The 22,283-nt window shown below is 41.5% G+C and overlaps 1 protein-coding gene across 1 annotated transcript; it reads right to left on the bottom strand.

The window, feature by feature from the left end:
* Positions 1-4,913: 4,913 nt before the first annotated feature.
* On the bottom strand, positions 4,914-13,053 carry LOC147452651 (peroxisomal adenine nucleotide carrier 1-like). The gene is made up of 5 exons (XM_086518289.1): positions 12,597-13,053; positions 11,668-11,899; positions 10,313-10,459; positions 10,058-10,230; positions 4,914-5,410 (listed from the first exon to the last, which is right to left on the bottom strand). Exons 1-5 carry the CDS (start codon positions 12,737-12,739, stop codon positions 5,122-5,124), a joined length of 984 nt encoding a protein of 327 aa, XP_086374415.1. The 5' UTR covers positions 12,740-13,053; the 3' UTR covers positions 4,914-5,121.
* Between the last annotated feature and the right edge of the window lie 9,230 nt (positions 13,054-22,283).

The raw sequence follows: 22,283 nt of genomic DNA on the forward strand, positions 1-22,283 counted from the left end.
GGAAGAAAGAGTAACCATTTACCTTGCAGGATGGTTATCTTCTCCATGGCAATAGGCTATGTGTTACCCACTCCCTTCATGAGAAAGTCATGTATGAATCCCATGCTCCTCCCTATGCGGGGCATAGAGGCATTCAACCTATTCCCTGAGGAGTAGAGGCGTACTTCTATTGGCCCACCATGAAAGTGGACATACAAGAGTATGTTTCAAAATGTTTGGTATGCCAAAAGACTAAGTATGATAGAGGAAAGAAACCTGGATTACTCAAGCCATTGCCAATCCCTAATTCACCATGGGAGAGTATATCCATGGATTTTATCTTTAGATTATCCAAGTCTATCCATAGGAGTACGGGAATATGGACAATAGTCCACAGGTTTAGCAAGCAAGCACACTTTATTCATGTCCAAAAGACTATCAAGGCACACCAACAGGCAACCGTCTTCATATCTCAAATTTTCCAACACCATGGATTACCAACATCCATCGTGTCAGATAGAGATCCTAGAATGACCAGTAATTTTTGGAAAGGTCTCTATGAAAATCTAGGTACAAGATTGAATTTCTCTTCGGCCTACCACCCACAAACGGATGGCCAAAGTGAGATAGCCAATCTTATGATGCTCGATCTACTAAAGATTTATGTTACAGAAGTAGATCAAAGATCACAATGGGGAAAGTACTTACCCCTTGTAGAGTATGTGTACAATAATACTATCCATACTACTACAGGAAAAGCACCTTTTGAGATAATAGAGGGAAGACCTAAAAGTCCCTTGCTACTTACAGTACATGGGAAGATCTTCGTTGCTGATGAGTATAGCCGTGACCTACAAGAATCTTTCAAAAGGTTAAGGAGGTTATATCCATCTCTCAACAAAGGCAAAAAGCTGATGCTGACAAGCACAGAAGGGCCTTAACGTTCAAAGAAAATGAATGGGTCTTACTTACGTTTCCCAAGGCTCGATTGAGGCAAACAACGAGCAAAAATCCTACGGGCCATCAAAAGTATTATGCTAAATTAGCAAAAAGATACTATGGTCCTTTTCAAATCTTGAAGCCAATCAATGACAAATCAAGTTGCCCAACCATTGGCTCATACACAATGCTTTTCATGTGAGCCTACTTAAGCCCTACAAAGGAGAGCCACCAAGAGAACCAATTATTGAAGACCCTCCAAAAATCAAAGACCAAGAAGAGGTGCTACAACCCGAAGCTATCCTTCAGCATGAAGACAAGGTACCACAGCATGGTAAGATTATCCAACGGTATCTTATTAAGTTCAAAAATTATCTTTTTGAAGATGCTAGATAGATGCAAGGAATACAGCTTAAGGATAATATGAACCTTGTCACTGTTGCACTAGAGTAAGCAAATGTAAATGCTTTCTAAATTAACAATGTTTTAAGATTAATCCTCTTTTGTGCACAAATTTGAATAGTATGCATGCTTAGATCATGTTTGTGATGACGACGTCACTCAAACACCAAGTAGAATTTGTTACTTTACTTTGGGAGTATGATATGGACTAAAGAGCAGACGTGCTTGCGACAACTACGTCTCCTAAGCACCAAATGGACTAGTCATCGATTTTGGAATGATGTCGTAGGGTGAAAAGGGGTCCTCTAGCCGCTAAGAAACATAGACTAATGACTAACACTTTATATCTCCTACTTCATAGTCAAGGACAACTATGATTTCAAGAGAGAGGTAATTTCATAAAGTCTAATATCTAACCAATCCAAATGATTTTCTCATATTAAACTGATCATTTAATGTGTGAGAATAAGCAGGACAAGGGTTAGAATATAGACATGTGCTTATGGATCTGTCTCAACACGGGGCCAAGGTTAAAGGGGTCAAATGAGAGATGGTTTGTTAAAGAGCAATGCTACCTAATGGAGCTTAAAGACCTTAGGGTTAGCTTCGTTAAAGACCTCCAAAAGTTAGTGTTAAAAATTCCTTTTACCTTAGGCAAGCTAGGGCTAACCTTGAGGTGGGAACCCCACCTAAGCATGAGGTGCTTGTCGGCTTGCTAACTAAAGTGCTTAAAGTGTTTGTGGAAACCTTGCCCTAAGCTTGAGGTGATTTTTATGCTTAAAATGACTAAGGTTCTTGATGTGTTCAATTCAAAGATAAACTCTCAAGAGACATAAATAGTTTCCATGCTTGATTGACTAAGTGCTTGAAGTGTTCAATTCAAACCAAATGAGTTAAGAAGCATAAAAGACACATGGAAAAAACCACATATGGCCCTCATGATGTGCTTGAATCCTATTGGATAGGCTTTAAACGGGTCCAATGAAAATTTAGATGCATAAAAATAATTAATTGAGCTTTTTCTCTCTAAGAGAAAAAAGAGGAAACATGTCCCAAATGATATGATGAATATTACTAGAGAGAGAGAGAGAGAGAGAGAGAGAGGTGGACCAAGCATGAGAGGGGAGTATACTCTCCCACACACACACACGCGTATTCTCTCATTGTGTGGAGTGCAAAGTGCAAGAGCTCCATCTCCTTCTCCAAGCTTGTTGAGAAGTGGAGAGCGTACAACAACACTCTTGGCTATGGAATGCAAATCCAATCAAGAGCCATGCTTCAATGCTTAAGCTTTTCATCTTCTTCATCTTCATTATTATGCTATTATGCTATGCTAAGCAAGGAGAGTGATGATAAGTGAGGAACTATTCCTTTCTCCTATGGATGATTCTTCTTCCTCTTCCCTACCCTCATTCCCTACTAGCATTCTCCACCTTGGACGGTGTTTGAGGCCTTGGAACTGAGGCTTGGCATAGTTAATGCTTTTTGCAAATTTTATGTTATGCTTGTGATGCATGAAGCTTTCCATCCTCATTGCATCACCTAGGCCATAAGGAACACAAAGATTGTATTGTATCAAGTCTCTCTTGATGGGAGAATCTATAATAAAAACGCCTTTTGGAGGAGGGATCGGCTCCAAGTAAATCCGGTCCTCAACTATTGTCATGTTCTCTAATACTCTCTCTCTCTTGCAAAAGTATTGTTCATGCCAAGTTAATTAAGTACTATGTTTATGTTGCTACCATCAATTAAGTTCACCCTCTACGTTCTCAAAGTAATCTCACAAAAAATGCTCACTCTAATTCTTTTAATTTTGTTATTCTCAAAGTTCATAGGCCATTTCCATTACATCCTATAAACACTTATTCAACACCATGGCCCTTATGAGAACTTTACATTAATTGAGATTCCTATGACAATTCTAGGAAAAGTCATTTATTTTTTCCTAGATTTGGAGGGTTTTGCAAGGGTAAAAGACTCTTGTAGGGTCATGAGGTCTCTTCTTTTTTATTAGTTTAAAGATGGATTGAATAGATAAAGCCTTCTATTTTGCTTATGTCTTCAAGATATCACTTGATTGTAATGTTGTGCTGCAACAATCTCCTCTTCATACTTGGAATTTCCTTTGAAGATTGGATTGGTTGGTTATGAGAGCATAAAATCTATTTGACTTGCAATTCGTTGAAGACTATCCATAGCTACATTTCTTTTGAGGGGAAGCCACAAAGTTCTCATCCTTGTCATTTCATAAGCTTTTGTCAAAAATGGCCCCATTATATGGGTAGGATCTTAAGACTTTTGTATACAACGCCATTGATGTATCACATGGGATCCATATTTCCCTTGCCCAATCTGCAAGATAGATCCGATCCCACACTAAGCACGTTGGTAGGGGGGAAAGGAAAAGTATACCTGGCCACACACACACACACACACGCCTCTCTATAGCTCAGATGGAATCACAACACCTTGATCCACTCGAAAAAACATACCAAACAACAAAACTTTACTACAAACACTTGTTTACATACACCCAAGCCCACAATCACACACAAAAGCAAAACTTATTGCAACTCAACCATCACAACCGCTTTCTGATTGTCGACCACACACACCCCTCCCTCTTCACCAATTGGTTCGGAAGGCTCACACGCAGCGTGCACACACTAATACCTTTGCACAAGAGGAGAAAAGAAGAAGGAATGGGGAAGACAACACCAAAGACGACGCAATCAAAGTTTGCTTCTTTCCCAAATGGTTAATTATGGTGACGCATACACAAGAAGACCCTCTCAGATTTGAGTCTCCTTCTCTTTCCTGTGCAGCCTAAAAAAACAACAGATTGCAACAACTGAACTGTCTTCCAAACGATGCCAAATTAGCTTGTGTGTGTGAGATGCAAAAACGGTCGGAACGATCTTTTTCTTCAACTATCGCGAGCCATTTTATTTTTTTTAAGAGTTTTGTAAAGATTTTACAAAATGTAACTTTTTGACTGTCCTCATGCAAAAAAGTTGAGCCACACATCCACTTTCCTTTGTTATCACTAACATCACCTTCGCTTCTCCACTTGCTCTGCATGTCCTAAGAGGTTTCTCATATGAAGATATGAAAACACTTCTTTGAAGCATCAAACCGCTACCCATGATCCACATACCCGCATAAGTCACACATCCGTAAGCACCTTTGGCATTACTTTCCACACTTTCTAGCATTGACAAAAATTTGCACCAAAGTGAGCAACCAAAATTGTATCATCCTCGTAGCCTTGGTTTGCATCATCTTAAGCCGATCCATACTCTTCTTGATGGAGGGGAATTTTGACATAAGAAAAGATGCCATTCTTCTATCCGTCAAAGAATAACTCCACAAAATATATTGTACTTCAAGCAATGATAAAGACCGTCAGATCATAGTTCCTCCATGCTTGGAATCTTGAATTGTGAGTGTGAGGCTTTTTCAACATAGAGGGCACCATGAACACTGCTTTAATTGAGTAATGGTGAGTAATGAAGTGGTCTTTTTTAGGACATCAATTAGCGCACAATGAAATAAAAATTCCGGATAAATAAAACTTGCACTTACAATTGAAATGATAATAGAAAGCCTTTAGCTAACCATAAAAAGTCTGGAAAAAAAAACTTGCACAAAGATTTCAACCACACATCATGCGCAGAATTTTGACGCTTTAAAGTTACATTTTCACAGAACCATGAACAGGCCCTACTTTGTGTATACATTGCAAACCATTGGGACCGCAATTTCAGTCCCTTTCAAGCAATGCTGAAATAATCGGTTACGTTATGCAACCTTCAATCTGTTCACATTAAGCCACTTCCTGAAGGCCATCATCACAACCCATGTCCCCTTTGAAGCCTTCTCCTTGATCATTAGCATGAGGGCAGCACTCAAAACAGTTTTCAGTATTTGAGCTTCCAAGCCTTTGTAGAACCCTAAAGCCCCTTCTCTGTGCCAAATGATATTGATAGCATCTAGCATTTTCTTCGGAGGCCTATGCAAGGGATCTGTGATGCTTTTTTGTTCGGTCTCATCGTCTTTCCGCTCCCAAACTTGTAATAGTACCTTACACCTGACATAGAAACCAAAAACATGAGAGAGCCAGTTAAGCAGCTGCTTCTATCAACAAAAAGAGCACACGAAAACATAGAACCTAAACCCCTCCCAGCATGCTTATGGCCTTGCAGCACTTGCTGACACCCGAATGAAGGATTGTAGATTCCATAGGGGAAAGAGAGCCACTCCCTTTTCTTTTATCACACACATTTTTCTTTTCTTTTTTTAAAACAGAGACCTACAACTTACGCTACAACTCAAACACCCAACTCCAAGAGATGGAGCATCCAAGGTAGGCCAACCCATCATATAGACTTGGGAACAACCCCTAAGGGCTACATGTCACACAAGTTGTCAAGGGGGTTTAAACCCAAGACCGTGGGCACGTGGTATTTGTGATTGTTGTTTGTTTGTGTGTTTGTGTGTGTGTGTGTGTGTGTGGCGCTTACGTGGTGCTGTTTTTCCTTTCTTTGTGATTTGTTATGCATGTTATTTTGTATACTGAGTGCAAGTAGACCTCCAAGGAAGTTCATGTACCTAAAGGAAGTACAATGTTCTGAGAAAAGCCAGTGTGCAAAAAATGTTTGTACATCACAATGGCATGTACAAGTAATGTGAGATGGAACCACAAGAGGGATGTGTATAACCATTTAAGGTGCCCTTGCTCCATACTGAAGAAGACTTGGAGGTACGAGCCCACTCCTGAGAGACTTTTCAACACTTTCCTATTCCCTAGAAGTTGTATCCCACTCACAGCACACAGTGTGCATTAGCTCCAACCATACCTCAAAAAATGAGTCATGCGTGGAAGCAGTCTCACTCGAGACGTGCATCTAGCCTTACAGATAATCCACAAAGTAATGCTGCATATTTTGACAAAGACAATGACGCAGGGCTAGTAGTCAACATCATATACCGGGGTAGGCACCATGTCACAAGAAGTTTTGGACAGATTCTCACAATAATTCCCACATTATGACTTACCTCAACATCATGAGCTTCTATGAGGGAGGCACGGCATACCTAGCTAGGTACGATTGGGGGCAGGGGACCGCCGGCCCGGTGGGGGGGCCGGGGTCCCCTGCCCCCAATCGTACCTAACTAGGTATGCGGTGCCTCCCGAGCAGAAGCTCATGATGTTATGCGTTGTATGAAAAACATTGGAAAAGGCTCCCTTTTCCTACATGAGAAAATTTCTAAATCTTCTTGTGTGTGTAGCGTGCCTTGTTTGCATCCAAGTCTATGATGAACAAGAAGAAGGGATCGGCTGCTGTCCCTTCGTCCAGAAAGTGCAACCCCAAAATATGTTGTGGCCCAAGTGGGACAGATTGTGCAGCAAGAATTCAAGCAACCCCTTGTCCAGACTTCAAATTTGAAGGAGTTGATGGTTGAGAAAATAAAGGCAATTTCAACGGATGAATAAGTTCAATGCACCAGCCTTTCTCTTGAGAATTCAAGTGGTTTTTACAGTCATCAAACAAGGATGCTAAGGTGATGAAGGGATGACAATGAACACTTGAAACAGTGAAAGAAGTAGACACAATTGAAGGTTGACCTGTCGTAGTATATTGGATTGCAAGGGAGCTGCGTATGCTTTGGATGACATGTAAGAGCTGCTATTTCATAGTGGGAGAACCATGGAAAAGATACTCCCTACCTTCAAAGCTTGGCAATAAAGACTTCTGCAAGTGAGCAGAATTGAATTCATACACAACATCAAACCTAACTGTCTACAACATCAAATGGCCGATTTTGTGTATGTACATAGCAACTTAAGGTTGCACAGACCAAGAAAAAAGCATCTAAAGTTTTTAGAATGAAGGTGGAAATTGTTGATCCTAGAGCTGTGTAAACCATCATATGATATTTTGTACTGTCTGGATCAATAAGCTCTATGTGCTCATGCAATCTATGTTGTTTAGTTTACTATGAAATTAAGATGGGTGTTTTATTCATGTGTTTATGCAAATCTTGTTTCCATGTATTTTTTAACGTGGTTGTCAATCTATATTGTGATTTTTGTAAGGTTGTCTACTCATGGAAGTTGTCGTAGTTGTCATTTCAAGCTGTTTGAAGCAGGTCACCGTTTTGTGAAACATAGCAAAAGACTAATGTAACAAATACTAAAAAAGTAAAGAGCGAACCAACTAACCTTGCTAGTAATAAACCTCCCAAAGCTTGAACTCCCTACTCCTAACTAGGCGGCCACTATAATCATCACATAAACACTCTCATGGGCCCTTATATCATGGCATCAAGTTGCTCCCGTGGGAAGCACCTCATAGGAGCTACTCTATGCCTCTAATCATTGCATGGGTGCAACCTTGGTAGACATATCAATGACGTGATCTCCAAGAGGGACAAAGGCGCCGAAATCTATTGATCTCTCTAACTCTATCTAGAAAAATCCCATGAATTCAAGAGTGATGTCTTGAAGTCCTTTCAAGAGTTTCTACTCTAGGCGCCTACCTCCGAATGCGTAACTCTGGTACGAATAGCCCAAGGCATCTCTAATCACTATAATCCATCATCCATCACCCTTGACAATAGACACACGCTTGAAGCGAGCTTGAAGCCCTCTCTAAAGATGAAATCATCCCCGTATCTCATAATATACTACGCTCATACATATGTAATGCTCCTATGTCTCGGACTCAAAAGTCGCATAGTTGGCATTTTTGTTGCTCCAAAAGTACCTATATATATACTAGCCCTCTGCAACTACATCCTTGATCCTAGGCATGGGATTCCCTCTCTGCGTGATAGCTCATTTAGCCCACTTCTCTTGAGGGTATGCGTCTCAAATAGACATATCTTATATAAGGAGACTTTTTTTGACCTTATCTACCATCAATAATGCTCTCTTGAGCCCACATCCATAATTCAAGTAGAGAAAAAAGGCCCGCAATATTTTGATATTCAAAAAAATCATAATTTTGATTTGTTAGCTTGTAAAATAGGGTTAGCAATAACCTTAATGAAGGGTTTCCAACCTATAAATAGGCCCCTCTCCTTCTTGTAAAACAGCTTTTCTTTCTCATCTCGGAGCTCTCATCTCATATCTCCCACATAGCACCCCATACTATATGCACGAGAAGAGACTTAGGTGTAGTGACTACTTTGTGATCTTCACACTTGGTGTGAGGGAAGCTTGACACTACACATTGCAAGTGAGAAGAGTGAGTGTCATATCTTGAACCACTACTGTACATGCTCTTCCATTATCAACAAGCTTCTTTTATGCTATCTACACAACTCATTTTTGCATGATTAAATATCTTTTCCAATATTATATGTTTTTTTGTAACTTCTACGGTTGAGCAAGAAAGATGCTCATTTTGTAGAAATGTGGTCTCTATTTTTCACACATTTCACTACTCCCATTAATCTGCAGCCTCTTCAGCTCTCTCTCAAATCTCTGCTTGCAGCCAGAAGTGTGTGAGGAGCCACATCGCATTTGGTCCCAGTGGATGCCCAACAGCACAGCAAGGGGTGTGCAGGACCTAATACCACTCACTTTGACAATAGAAAAGGCTGTCAATTTTTTGATGGGGTAGGGAAAGGTCATTCAGTGACCTTTCCCAGTAAACTTGCGACCCCATGGCGACCGGCGGGGAGCCAGGAGCCATGGCGGGAGCAATTTTACTGTGGAAAGGTCACTAAATGACCTTTCCCAACCGTCGAGGTCCTGGGGAGTGGGGCCAAGCACTGGTCTCTGACCTCACACACTGCAGTCTTGCAGCGCAGGCACAGGCGGCGCACAATTATGCGTGCTGAAGTGTCGTACGATGATTGGCAATCATTGCCATGCACGTTAGATGCTGACTTGTCAGGACTTGTCAGAAACCGAACGGGCCTAGGCAAAAATTAAGGTGAATAATTGCTAGTAGATGCACGGCTCTGATTGCATGCCCCACGACCTTGGACCTTGACGGGAATAGCATGATCATCCATCAAACTCCCAATGTAAAACCTTTTGTCACGCTTGCTATGTGAAAATCGGGGTGACCCTCTTTCCCAAGCTTTCTGGGCATCTTCAGCATAGCAAACACGCACTATGGTTATGCAAGATCTCCCAGGGGCTCCCTTTCTCTCTCCTGCTTCTGTCACTCAACCTCCACTTGCCCAGGGCTGTCCAAAGTGGCCCAAGTTCAATTATCTCCACTTATATATTCATTAGATTAAATTTTTCTTTTTCCTAGCTCAAAAACCTCAAAACCGTGAGAACATCTAAATCCATGCACCCAAGATATTCCCAACTAAGTTTACGCTGCTCGCCACACAAAAAAAAGTCTTTATTGATGGTTGTGGGAATGTCTGCAGATGCCAGAGGGTCTTGCACATTACATGTAGTTAGCCTACCTTCACGAAATTGACGAGTATCACTAAGATCCTTTGTTGCTTGAATTATACGCCGATCATGCTCCGGTCATGCTGCAGCTGGTCATTGTAGGTCAGACGACAGCATGTGTCCGGATATAGTGGAACAGACAGAACCCACATATTTTGATGAGATCTAATAAAATGGGTGTCTTACTGACTAACTCCCTCGAATATCATAAAATCTACTTCTAACAATTGTGGAAATTTTCTTTTATGAACATATTGCTGCAGAACTTTGGCTAAAGAATGCAGTCCAAACAACAATGATTACCTTCCTTACCTTATGGCGGGATATGTCACGACAGTAGCCACTGTTTTGGACAGAGCTCCCAAAAGAAAAGCAATAAAAGCTGACAAAACAACTGGTGAAGTATCAACCGCATGTACGCTGCCTGCTGTTTCAGCTCCTTGTTTTGCAACAAGTCGGTTTTTGAGCTGTTCAAACACTGTGTACTGCAAGACGCATGTACTAATAATGTGAGAAAGGCTTCAGGTGCAAAAAGCTATATAACCAGCACAATGCCAAATTTATCACCTGTACAGCAGGGTTAGATGTTAACACAAGAGATGCTCCAAGCCCATCAAAAGCTTGCCTCCAATCGCCTGCAGTCAAGGTTTCCCACAGACCTCTGGACTTGCCAAATGAGCTTGTTTGCATTCGCGCAGAAGCTGTGTCCAAGGGCTGCAAATGTATCAATGTTTCCAAAACTCAATACACACTTTAACAAAATGCTGAAACTTCCATCTTAACAACATACAAGTGCTTGCCCAGATGATCAAGTATACCAAGTCTATTTTAGAGGCTGTGAGAAACTTTTCAAAAGTAAGGTTGAAATCAAGGCACCATGGCAAGCAACCGTGATAAATTTCACACATTGTGAATAATCAAGACAATAGTTGTGACTTCAAAGCCTTTAGCTGAGCCTTAACGCCTGCAAATATTGTCAAGACAACACTTTCAGCATAATGTAAAACAATGTTTGCAGTTTTGACATTATTTACGTGATGCTGAAAGTGCTGTCTTGACTATATTCCACGTGCTTGCCCTAGATGATTCCTAAGTAGCTGTGAGAAAGCTCCCAAAGGTAAGGTTGGAATTAGCGCATACCAAATTACATAGGCAAGAGCTCCCATCAGCTCATCAATGCCAAGATAACGAAACGCCATGACAAGCAACTAATCAAATTTTAAACCTAATAATCATCATATCCTGTGAATAATCATCCACTTCGAAGCCCTAATCTGGACCATAACTCTTGTGCAAGTGTTTTCTAAAAGAATCTCATGCACACAAAATTAAGCTCTGTTACAGTGCACTACAAAATCCTCCTGAATGATTAGCTTTATCTTCACTGTTTTCTTTGAGGCCTTAATCTAATTACACCAGAATTTCTAAAAGACATATTTCTAGGTATGTATGTATGCATGCATGTATACATACATACAAACAAATCTCTCTTCAGACCGCCCATCTTGGAGGCATGCATGAATGTATGTAGGAACCTAGATGAAACTGGAAAATGCCTGGATTCACCTATGAAGGAATAAGCAAGCTAAAACTTCATAAAAGTCATCCACAGCACAATATAACCACCAGCGTGCATGTATTAATAAAATACTATGACATGCCCCGTAACGTCATCAGAGCCCAATAGCCTTGACAACTTATAATCCCACACACAAAAATGACATACATTCTCACAAATGTCTGCTCATGGAGTCTCTATTTTGACTCTCAAGATGCAGGGCAGACTCTGCCATAATGATTTTGAGCATTATGATAACAAAGATGACTACTAGCTATAACATCAGACATCTGTACTGATCCTTTTCAAGGAAATAACAAAGAGCTAAATGTTTAGATCGAAGTTGGGTGAAACTTGAAGATACCTGAGTGATTATAGCTGTACAAGCCCCAGCAGCTGCCGCAACAATAAGATTTGCACCTGTTCCCATTCTCTCTCTGCGACTCCTCTTCAAATAAACATTTTTAATGTAACTATAGCTGTAGAAATATATGAATTGTGATACAAAAGATTGTAAATTCTTGGTTCCAAGGCCTTGGTAGAGCGAGAGCAGTTGGCGTGACTTCAGTGCCTCTTTAAATACATCAACAGGTGATCTGGTATCAAGTAAAATTAACCTCAAAAACTATATTTCTAACAACTATCATGCTACATATAGCAAATCTGTCATAGCATCAAAACAGAATAACTTCTCATGCAAAATTCATACTGTAGCATAATTCATCGTAAAGAAGAAGGCATAGTGTACTAATCCATGCAATGAGAAATATTCCAAATTGGTGCCCAAGCATAGATTAATATGTCCAACATCTAGCTATGTGCATATATGATGTAACCTTCTATAGCTATGTAGTCATGTTAACATACTCTGAATGCATTGAACCTCAGTAGCCTGTTTTCATGACACTTACACGTGCTTATAATCAGATAAGAAACAAAGATGGCTTCTTGTATGGATAAGGTTCCATCATGCTTTGAAATAAATCCACAACAAATGCATGCATATCAAAACTTCTCCTTCATTTCAGTTTGTTTCACAGGGCAGGCATGAACATTTCTTAGCAACAAAGTGCCATGACGAAGCTTCTAAAATATGACGGCATAAAATCATAGTTAGCATGTCTGCGTATGACAACATGCTAATTCTGTACCATCCGGGAAAAATCTTTGAAAACCGTATTCAATCTTCAAACAAACAAACAAAAGCAGGACCCATCTGCAGTGCCCCGTAATTTTGGGGCATAACCAGACGAAAACTGGTATTGACAGAACAGCTAGAGTTGAAGAACCTGCCTGTACTTGCAGTGTTTGGAGGTGTGCGCTTCAGCTTGGTACTTGGTCTTGCATGTGTCCAAGGGGTACAGAATAGTTGTACTCAAAAGCCCTCCCACAGCGCCTGATGTTGCCTCCGTCAAAGCCTCAAAATCTATCCCCATATTCTGTGGGTGCACACGCTACCACACACACACAAACACAACGGCGCAGGTTTTTTTTCTACACTAGGAAACAAGCACAAGCCTTGAAATCACCGGATCTCTGTGCTCGCTCTCTCTCTCTCACACACACACACACACACATGCGCAGCCTTCCTCTATTCTGGGGAAAACCGCAACTCTCTCTCTCTCTCTCTCTCTCTCTCTCTCTCTCTCTCTCTCTCTCTCTCTTTTCTACCTCCCTCTCTCTATTTCCGATCTACCATCGTTAACACAGGAAAAGAGTCGGGTGCTGCATACCAAAACTCGCGCAGAGTTTTGAAATTTTTAGAAGTTCGTCATCGATGATGAGAGTCATGAGATCCTTTGGTGATCTGACTTGGCATTCCACGTGCCCAATACCCCGTCCACCGTCACGACGAAGTGTCCATGATAGTTGACAGCTGAGATTTGAAACACTGGCCAAATGTCCGGTAGACCTAAGCTGCCCAATTTCAGAAATTGAGTAAATCAGGGGAATAATATGGAGAGGGTGGACCAGGCCTAGAAAAATACATTTTCCCTAACCGATCAAAATAAGGGGAAACTTGTAATTCTCCCGGTTTTTAGGTCAAAATTTGAAGCTTTTGCCAATAATTACACTAAAACTTGTGTAAATTTACCAGTTTTCTTAAAGACAAGCTCAAAATCTAACCGGGATTTTATAATTTCAGCCGGTTAATATACACTAGACCCCGGTTTTTTTCTAACACTGGGGTGGACCATGGTCTCTCTCTCTCTCTCTCTCTCTCTCTCTCTCTCTCTCTCTCTCTCTCTCTCTCTCTCTCTCTCTATAGATGTGGCACCATCTCCTCTCTCTTTTGTATGTGTGGCATATGCTTGGAAGGAGTATGTTTCTCGCAATCTCTCCTCTCCACGTGGCACAGGTGTGGCAGCTTGTGGTTCCTCCTAGAAGGGAGAGGAACCACCTCTTCTCTCTCCAACTTCCCCCGGAGCGTTCAATAAGTAGGTCTCCCCAATTTTTGAAAATTGAAAAGCCTATCAATGCTCACAAAGGGTATAGGGCTTATGGTTTATATCCTGGTTTGTAGAGTAGATTTCCTTGTTTGAAAGTGAAAAATCCAGGTTGTAATTATTTTCAAGGTCAAAATTTAGGCATTTTAGTTATAAATTACAATAAATCCCTTAGATGTTGGCATTTGTCCCAATCTCCTCTCTCTTTTGTATGTGTGGCACATGCTTGGAAGGAGTATGTTTCTCTCTCTCTCTCTCTCTCTCTCTCTCTCTCTCTCTCTCTCTCTCTCTCTCTCTCTCTCTCTCTCCACATGGCATAGGTGCGGCAGCCTGTGTTTCCTCCTAGAAGGGAGAGGAACTGCCTCTTCTCTATCCAACTTCCCCTAGAGCGTTCAGTAATCAATGCTCACAAAGGGTATAGGGGTTATGGTTTATATCCTGGTTTGTAGAGTTGTTTGAAAGTGAAAAATCTAGGTTATAATTTTATTGCACCTTCATTTTCAAGGTCAAAATTTAGGCATTTTAGTTATAAATTACAATAAATCCCTTGGATGTTGGCATATGTCCCAACCTCCTCTCTCTTTTGTATGTGTGGCACACGCTTGGAAGGAGTATCTCTCTCTCTCTCTCTCTCTCTCTCTCTCTCTCTCTCTCTCTCTCTCCACATGGCACAGGTATGGCAGCCTGTGTTTCCTCCTAGAAGGGAGAGGAACCGCCTCTTCTCTCTCCAACTTCCCCCGGAGCGTTCAGTATTCAATGCTCACAAAGGGTATAGGGCTTATGGTTTATATTCTGGTTTGTAGAGTAGATTTCCTTGTTTGAAAGTGAAAAATCTAGGTTGTAATTTTATTGCACTTTCATTTTCAAGGTCAAAATTTAGGCATTTCAGTAGTATAAATTACAATAAAATCCCTTAAATGTTGGCATATGTCCCATCCAGTGCCTCAAACAAGGCAAGCCTTGTGATTTTATCACTTGTTAAGAAAATGATAGATGTGTCAAGCCTAGGGTAAGACCGGGCAAGCCAAGGGCCAGAACTCACATGTAGTCGAGGGGTGCTATTTTTGGACGGCTACGAACCTATATATAACGAGGTTGGGCGGAGAGTTGCATGTGCAATTACCAGAGTCTTATATTGGTATCTGAGCTTAGGGGAGAGGGGTAGCTATGGAGGAGGGGGAAGAACCGTGGAGATCATCGGCATGGTCTCAATGGTCTCTCTCTCTCTCTCTCTCTCTCTCTCTCTCTCTCTCTCTCTCTCTCTCTCTCTCTCTCTCTCTCTCTCTCTCTCTCTCTCTCTCTCTCTCTACTACTACTACTACTACTACTACCACCACTCATGGGAGCTCCGCCATGGCATTGTCTATGAACTCTCTCTTAAGATGAAGACGAAGTTGAGTATGGTGGGAGCGGTCGTTTTACAAGGGAGAGGAACTTTGATATGGTGGATGGTGTCGAGCCGCGGAAACGGCCCCTGCATTGGGAAGGAAGCCATGACGAACAACATGGTTTGTGACATGAATAATGTCGAGCTGGGTCGCCATGGCAAGGTAAAGGTTTTCGCTTATGTAGGCCCTTCGACCGGACCCTATAGCGCCCTCCATCTCCTTCCTTGCATGCGGTGGAGTCGGATGCATGCCATAACCATGTTTGTGAATATTCATTTCATCATAGTGGCTGCCCAAAGCACCCTTTTTAGGGTTTGTTAATTAAATCACAACCCCCCCTCCCCCCCCCCCCCCCCCCCCCCCCCAAAAGGCTCTTCAATCCTAGTAAGAAACAATACTAGGCAAACAGTTGGAGCAGAGGCGAATGGGATGAGGAAAATCAGGTTGATGAATCTCTGAATATTTCAAAACATAACAGAGATTTCCGAGAATTTTTCTAAAGCAAAGAGCCATGCGAGGGTTGTGAAGGCCCTCGAAGCTACAAGGCTATTCACACCTACTTCGCCATGCTCAAGTTTTTTATATAATTCAGGAAGACTGATATTTTTCTCGATCGGATTTTTCAAGACTTCCTGCGGATTGGCCGTCAATTTACCCTATGGTCTAGGGCTTCTGACTACGAGCAACCCCAGACCGTTCAAGCGCACGCAAGGCATTTTTATGCAGCCTTTTACAGCACTCAACAAGGTTTTGGGTAAGTACCAAACTTTTGCAAGATCCATGCAAGGCATGTTGGTGGTCGTAGAGAATTAGGATGGACATGGAAAGGGCTGTCAATCTACCGGATTTGACCCGGCAATGGATGCTACAGAGGGAGTGTGGACGCGGCCTGCAAAATATACAAATAATATGCTACAAACAATGAAATACACGAATCTGCATACCTGGCAATCGCACATACACTGGGCAAGATAGAGAGGATGAGAGAGAGCCACCTAGCGCGTGCAGGCGCACCTCCTAGAGCGAAGTGCTACGCCGGCACCACGAGAGAGAAAGGAGGAGGGGAGAGAAGAAACACACAAGCACTGCGTACAATCTCCCCCCGTGCAAGAGTCACCCTTTCCCTCTTGCACGTATTTCATTTATAGATTTCTTGAATGGTCAAATTGAGTACAAACTGGCCGGCCAGTCATAAATAGCCAAAGCTCATAAAGAGCACTTGAATAATAAAATATACATAAAACATGATATCCTTTGCAATAGCCTAGCTCTGTGAAGCATTTTCCACTTGTGAGTTGCAATAAATAATAACATATCAATTCCATAACATACCTCTCCGTTGGAAAGCAACTGTCCTCAGTTGCGAAGATAAGAAATCTGTAAACAATACTTGTAAGAAACCATGATTAGAAATCGTTGTCAAAAAAATAGCATATAGTAAAAATAATGAAACTGAACAACATTGCTTATGTCTGTCGTCATCCACATACTACCTATTCTAGTGTCCCATACCACTAGAATAAGCAGTATATGTCATACCCTAATGAATCAGGATATCATTGGTCACACTCATCATAATCATTTCGCATACTGTCGCGACAACCCACAAAAATTCAAGTCCAAATATCTGCCAACATATATCCGTTTCAAATCCCAATCCAAATATCCAAATCCAAAATCATTTTCATTATGTACCCGGGTAACAAAATCATACCAATTAGAGTGGTGGCCAGCCACTGCAGCATGATTTTGAGATCGGTGTTGCCTCATCCGGCGAGTCTACACCAATAAAACGTGCTGCCTAAATCGGCGAATCTGCACTAATGCTGCCTAAATCGGCGTATCTGCATTTGATATTGTTTAAAAATAATAAATCTGAAGTTTATTAATGTGTTGCCTAAATCGGCGAATCTGCACCAAGATGAGTATCTACACACTGCCTAGATCGGCGAATCTGTGTGTGCATGACCAATGGACTAGGCAAGACATAAAGGAAAAAAATATTTATTATGTTGTTGACATCACATTGCATATATTAAAGTGCTTACAAATTGTTGTGCACTATCCAAGGGCACTGCAGCTCACATGAGTAGCTACATAGCTTATAGACAAATCTTCTTTCAATACATTTAGAGGGCAGGACCTTAGCAGTGTTTGAGTATTCTGCTTAGAACATAATGCAGAGAACTAAGATATGAAAAGAGGAGTGACATAATTGATGGACATACCAGGAGGGTATATTGTAGTTGAAAATATATATATATCATTGTTGGTACATGGGGAGAGGTACAAGTGCTGCAACTAGCAAACTTACACCAAAAAGCTAATAGATCCAAATTGTGTTAGCGTGGGGTTAATAAGGGGTCATGAAACTGCAATGAAAACTACAGAAGGGATAGGTATTCAACCCATACAAATGTGAGACAACTAAACGAGAAGAAAAAAAATTCAGTTCTAATTAAGTAGCGTAGATCAACTAATGCCATTAACCAAAAAAAAGTTACAAGAATGACGTGCGAGTTGTTGCAAGGCAACTTGTGCTCAGGCAGTTGTGAAGCACCTATTTTTGGTTTAAAGTTGCATCGAAAAACTATTGTTAACACAGTAACCCTGTTCAACTCGAATAAGCAATTAGTGGATTATTATACATTGCGTACTTGTCCAAAAATATAACATGACTGACGTCAATTACTAAAACGTAACGGGGGATGGCGGGGGTTGTGAAGAGAGAGAGAGAGAGAGAGAGAGAGAGAGAGAGAGAGAGAGAGAGAGAGAGAGAGAGAGAGAGAGAGAGAGAAATGAAATGTTATAGTGTTGCCTTTAAAATGCCAAAATTACCTACGAAAACCAAGTGAGGAAATCCTTGTGAATCTAATACCAAAAAATTGGACTAAAATCGTCGTCCTCGTTGTCAATTCCCGTGGATGCCCGGCATCAAGCGTTTGTTTAAGAAAGTATTGCAGTGGTCTCCTAAGAGCTTTCTCAATGTCTGGGGGGAAAGAGAAAAAGAAATGAAAGGAAATGTTTATATTAACAGTTTTAAAAATACCGAAATTACAATCCTTGTTGATCTAATCCAATGCCTAGGTACAAAAATAAAATGTCGTAAAGTAAAAGACTAGAAAAATAATCATGAGCATTGTCAATGCTTAAGAATGCTCGACAACAGGCATTGTGGACTAGTTTTGATGATGCCATTCAGTGTCTGCAGCTTGCTCACCATATGGCTGAGATCAAGGAAGAGTTGTACTACGTTCCTAGGCAATGAATGACAATCGTGAAACACTATGCCAAGTTTATATATATTTATATATATAATAAATTTCTATCTATCTATATATATATATATATATATATATATATATATATATATATATATATATATATGTTTGTGTGTGTGTTATTATATATTTAATTAGTAATATAGTAATGTCTCACGTATTTGATCGGCATATATAAGGTAACAATAAGTAATAAGTGTATTGACATGTATTAAATGGTTGCACGATAATATACAATCTCGGTGGATCGAATACAATCTCTGGGTACAAAATAAAACAATGTAAAGTGAAAAACTAAACTAAAAGAACTAAAAACCTAAAAACGTCAGACTAGAATGGTCATCGTCATCATCTATGCATGTGGATGTCTGTCGTTGTGCAAGAAAGTATTGCAACAGTCGCTAAAAAGTTTCGTGAATGTCTGCCACTGTAGGGAGTCGTTGTGGAGGGGGGGAAGGGAGGAAGAGAGAGAAATGAAATGGAATGTTATATTACCCTCGTTCGAATGGCGTAGGGGACCAAACTGGTACAATCCTTTTGGATGGAATACAATGTGTGGGTACAAGGTAAAAGGAAGTAGAGTCTTTAATCGGCAACCAACGGTCAAACTTTACCTACAATCCGTGTGAATCTAATCCAATGGTGGAGTACAGATTAAAACAAAGTAAAGTAGAAGAACTATAAAAAAAGAAATTGAAAATCAGCAGGATCGTCGTCAGCAGGTGGAAGAGAAGTTGCGAGCACGATCTTGCGTACTTCGACCCGAAAACAGCTGGGTCGAGGGAATGGAGAGCGACAGCTATGTCGACTATGAAAGGCAGGTAGATCTTTGAGGATGGAGTATCTCTGCAGACGTCCTTAAGGGTCGGCGTCTACAACTAATCTCTGCATCAGCTCCTTCATCGTATCTAGCTGTGAAGCAGTAGCGACGTTCAGCTCACCAGGATGAGGAGCCGTGCCGTGTTGCAGTGCTGAATGAAGGTTCGTTTCTGTAAGCAATCCCTGCCATGTTTGCTTCTTATTGTGCTACCCATCGCAATATGCAAGCACATCTTGTATTGCTAGTGCATTGCGTGATCTTGTTTCTTTTTTTTTTCCCGCATGCGATGCTGTGACCAGGATTTGGGTCGAAGATGAGAGCTATGATCTGCCACTTCTGTCGCCTCCGCAAGGCTAGGGAAAAGGGTAGTTCACTGACTGGGGCTGGATCAACTGCATGTTGGCGAGATAGAGAGGGAATGAGTCGGACTGGAGTTGGTTGGTAGAAGAGAGCGAGGGAAGAGCAGCTCCTGTGATAGGAGGTTGACAGTTTCCTGAGTATTAGATGGCAGCCAGTGGACGAGAAGGGGCAGTTGTTGACGAGACCCGGCATCATGCAAGAGATAGAGGGAGGGCGGAACGACTTGAGTCGACTCCGAGAAAGGTGTGAGGGTGGGAGCGCCTCTGCGGTAGGTCTTCGGTAGGTGCCCAAGGGTCGCATGCAGAGAGTAGGGAGAGACAAGTGTTGTGGCCGTGTACTACTGTAAAGAGGGGAAGAGAAAGAGAGAGAGGTAGTAGTTGGTACTAGCATGCAGTGGTGGCTGACTGTTGGCGAGAGAGAGAGAGAGAGAGTCTGACGTCTGCACTGTGCACCCGTGGTTGGTAGAAAGAGGCATTGAAAGGCTGAGAGAGAGAAAGAGAGGGCTCACTGCATTTGAGTGGTGTGTGTGGGTCTGTGCATGGTTAGTGATAACTGTGAGAAACGACAGAACTGCAGGTGTTGGTGGTCGTTATTCGACCAAAGAGAGAGATCCAGTTGGTGAATCGTGGTTCTGCATGCGTGCCATCGAAAGACTGCATGGCTACCATGCCAAGAGCGCCCCTTGTAATTTGCATGCACACTTGAGTGGTGCAGTCCAAACACCAGTTGCCCCGGTTGTGCTAATTAGGCTGCAGCTGTGTCTTTGAGCGTTGCAGGCCACTCGTGCTAACGTCAATAGCTATCATCAATAGAAGTGGATGTCCACAGTCGGTGCTCCTACACCATGCTATAGGCTAGCTACATGCAGAGCAACCTATTCCATGCTCTCTGCACTCCCATCAAGTCGACGATGGCCATGCTGTATAGGCGGCACTCAATAATGAAGGTTATGTTGACCATCGCGGCCACTGTGTGGCTCCTGCAATTTATCTCCTTTTTTTTTCGTTGGATTGAACCTTGGTTGAGTAGGAGAACTGCCTAATTAGTGTTGCTATTCCTTCGTACACCTTTGCTTCTTCGTCTAATTCACCAATGTTGGTGGAAAATGTAACCCCCTCTCCTCCTACAAGTTTCCTCACATGAACAACTTAGCTTGGCTAGTCCTCGAAGATCCTCTTTATTGTTGACGTTCACAAGCTACGCTCTCTTGGCGCGAATGCTACAACATCCAAACTCTTCTAATTTCGACATCCTTCTACCTCCAATAGAGGGCCAATACTAGAGGTCTATTAGGGCACGTTCCACGATGACGAGATCCACTATTCTTATCTCTTCCCAATAAGCTCTCTTCTCACTTCAACTCCAACTTGTTCAATTTCCTTGATATCATTAATCATATGCCTATGTATGCTATCAAATGTTAATGATAATAATAACAATAAGTCATCCTAATCACCATATAAGTGCAAATTTAATTCATTCTCTAAGTTATGAATTATTTCATAATAATGCCTTAAGTGATGAATCCCGTCATCCATGTCCCTTAGAATTATGATGAATTATAACGTCAAGATAGAGAATGAGGATAATAAAAGAAAATACAATAATTTTAAGACAACAAAACTACACTTATCTATGATGGGATGATCTGTGTAGTCGCAAATTTGATCTTCAACCCCGCTATATAATGTGCAATTTTAACTATGCATGTCTATGATGGCTTGCATCACCAAGAGCGTAGCCACGAGCTCTGATACCACTGCTACAGAGGGAGCGTGGACATGGCCTGCAAAATATACAAATAATATGCTACAAACAATGAAATACACAAATCTGCATACCTGGCAATCGCACATACACTGGGCAAGATAGAGAGGATGAGAGAGAGCCACCTAGCGCGTGCAGGCGCACCTCCTAGAGCGAAAGTGCTACGCCGGCACCGCGAGAGAGAAAGGAGGAGGGGAGAGAAGAAACACACAAGCACTGGGTACAATCTCCCCCCGTGCAAGAGTCACCCTTTCCCTCTTGCACATATTTCATTTATAGATTTCTTGAATGGTCAAATTGAGTACAAACTGGCCGGCCAGTCATAAATAGCCAAAGCTCATAAAGAGCACTTGAATAATAAAATATACATAAAACATGATATCCTTTGCAATAGCCTAGCTCTGTGAAGCCTTTTCCACCTGTCAGCTGCAATAAATAATAACATATCAATTCCATAACAATGGATTCAACATGAATTCCACCAGGTACACTTCATTTAGAAATATACTTTCTTTTATGTTGTTGATAATTTTGCAGAAGGTGGTATTGCTTGTGTGCCCATGCAAGATAAAGTGACGCAAGGGCTTGTGGAGCCTGCATTTTTGTCAGTATTGCTCTCAAGGAGAGCAAAGTTCATACATTTCAAGGATGGTCGGTAAGTACCTTCAAATTAGAGATTTCGTTTCTACACTTTAAAATTTCAGCAGAAATATCCTTGATTTAAGTTTGACAAGGCCATGATGATGCAAAGGCAAGGCCTGTTGTTGCTAGCCTTCATGGGAGGAACCAGATGTTTAGCATTGCAGCTCTTTGTGTTCAGGAAGTAGGCAAAGATATTTCTCTGCCTACCTCGGAATTTGGGGTTTCACTTTTGTCTAGGACAAGGTTACTCAGCAAGTTTTTATGAGTTCGATGAT

This window comes from Adiantum capillus-veneris, chromosome 8 (assembly GCF_014529385.1).
Source record: "Adiantum capillus-veneris isolate H3 chromosome 8, ASM1452938v2, whole genome shotgun sequence".
Lineage (NCBI taxonomy): Eukaryota > Viridiplantae > Streptophyta > Polypodiopsida > Polypodiales > Pteridaceae > Adiantum > Adiantum capillus-veneris.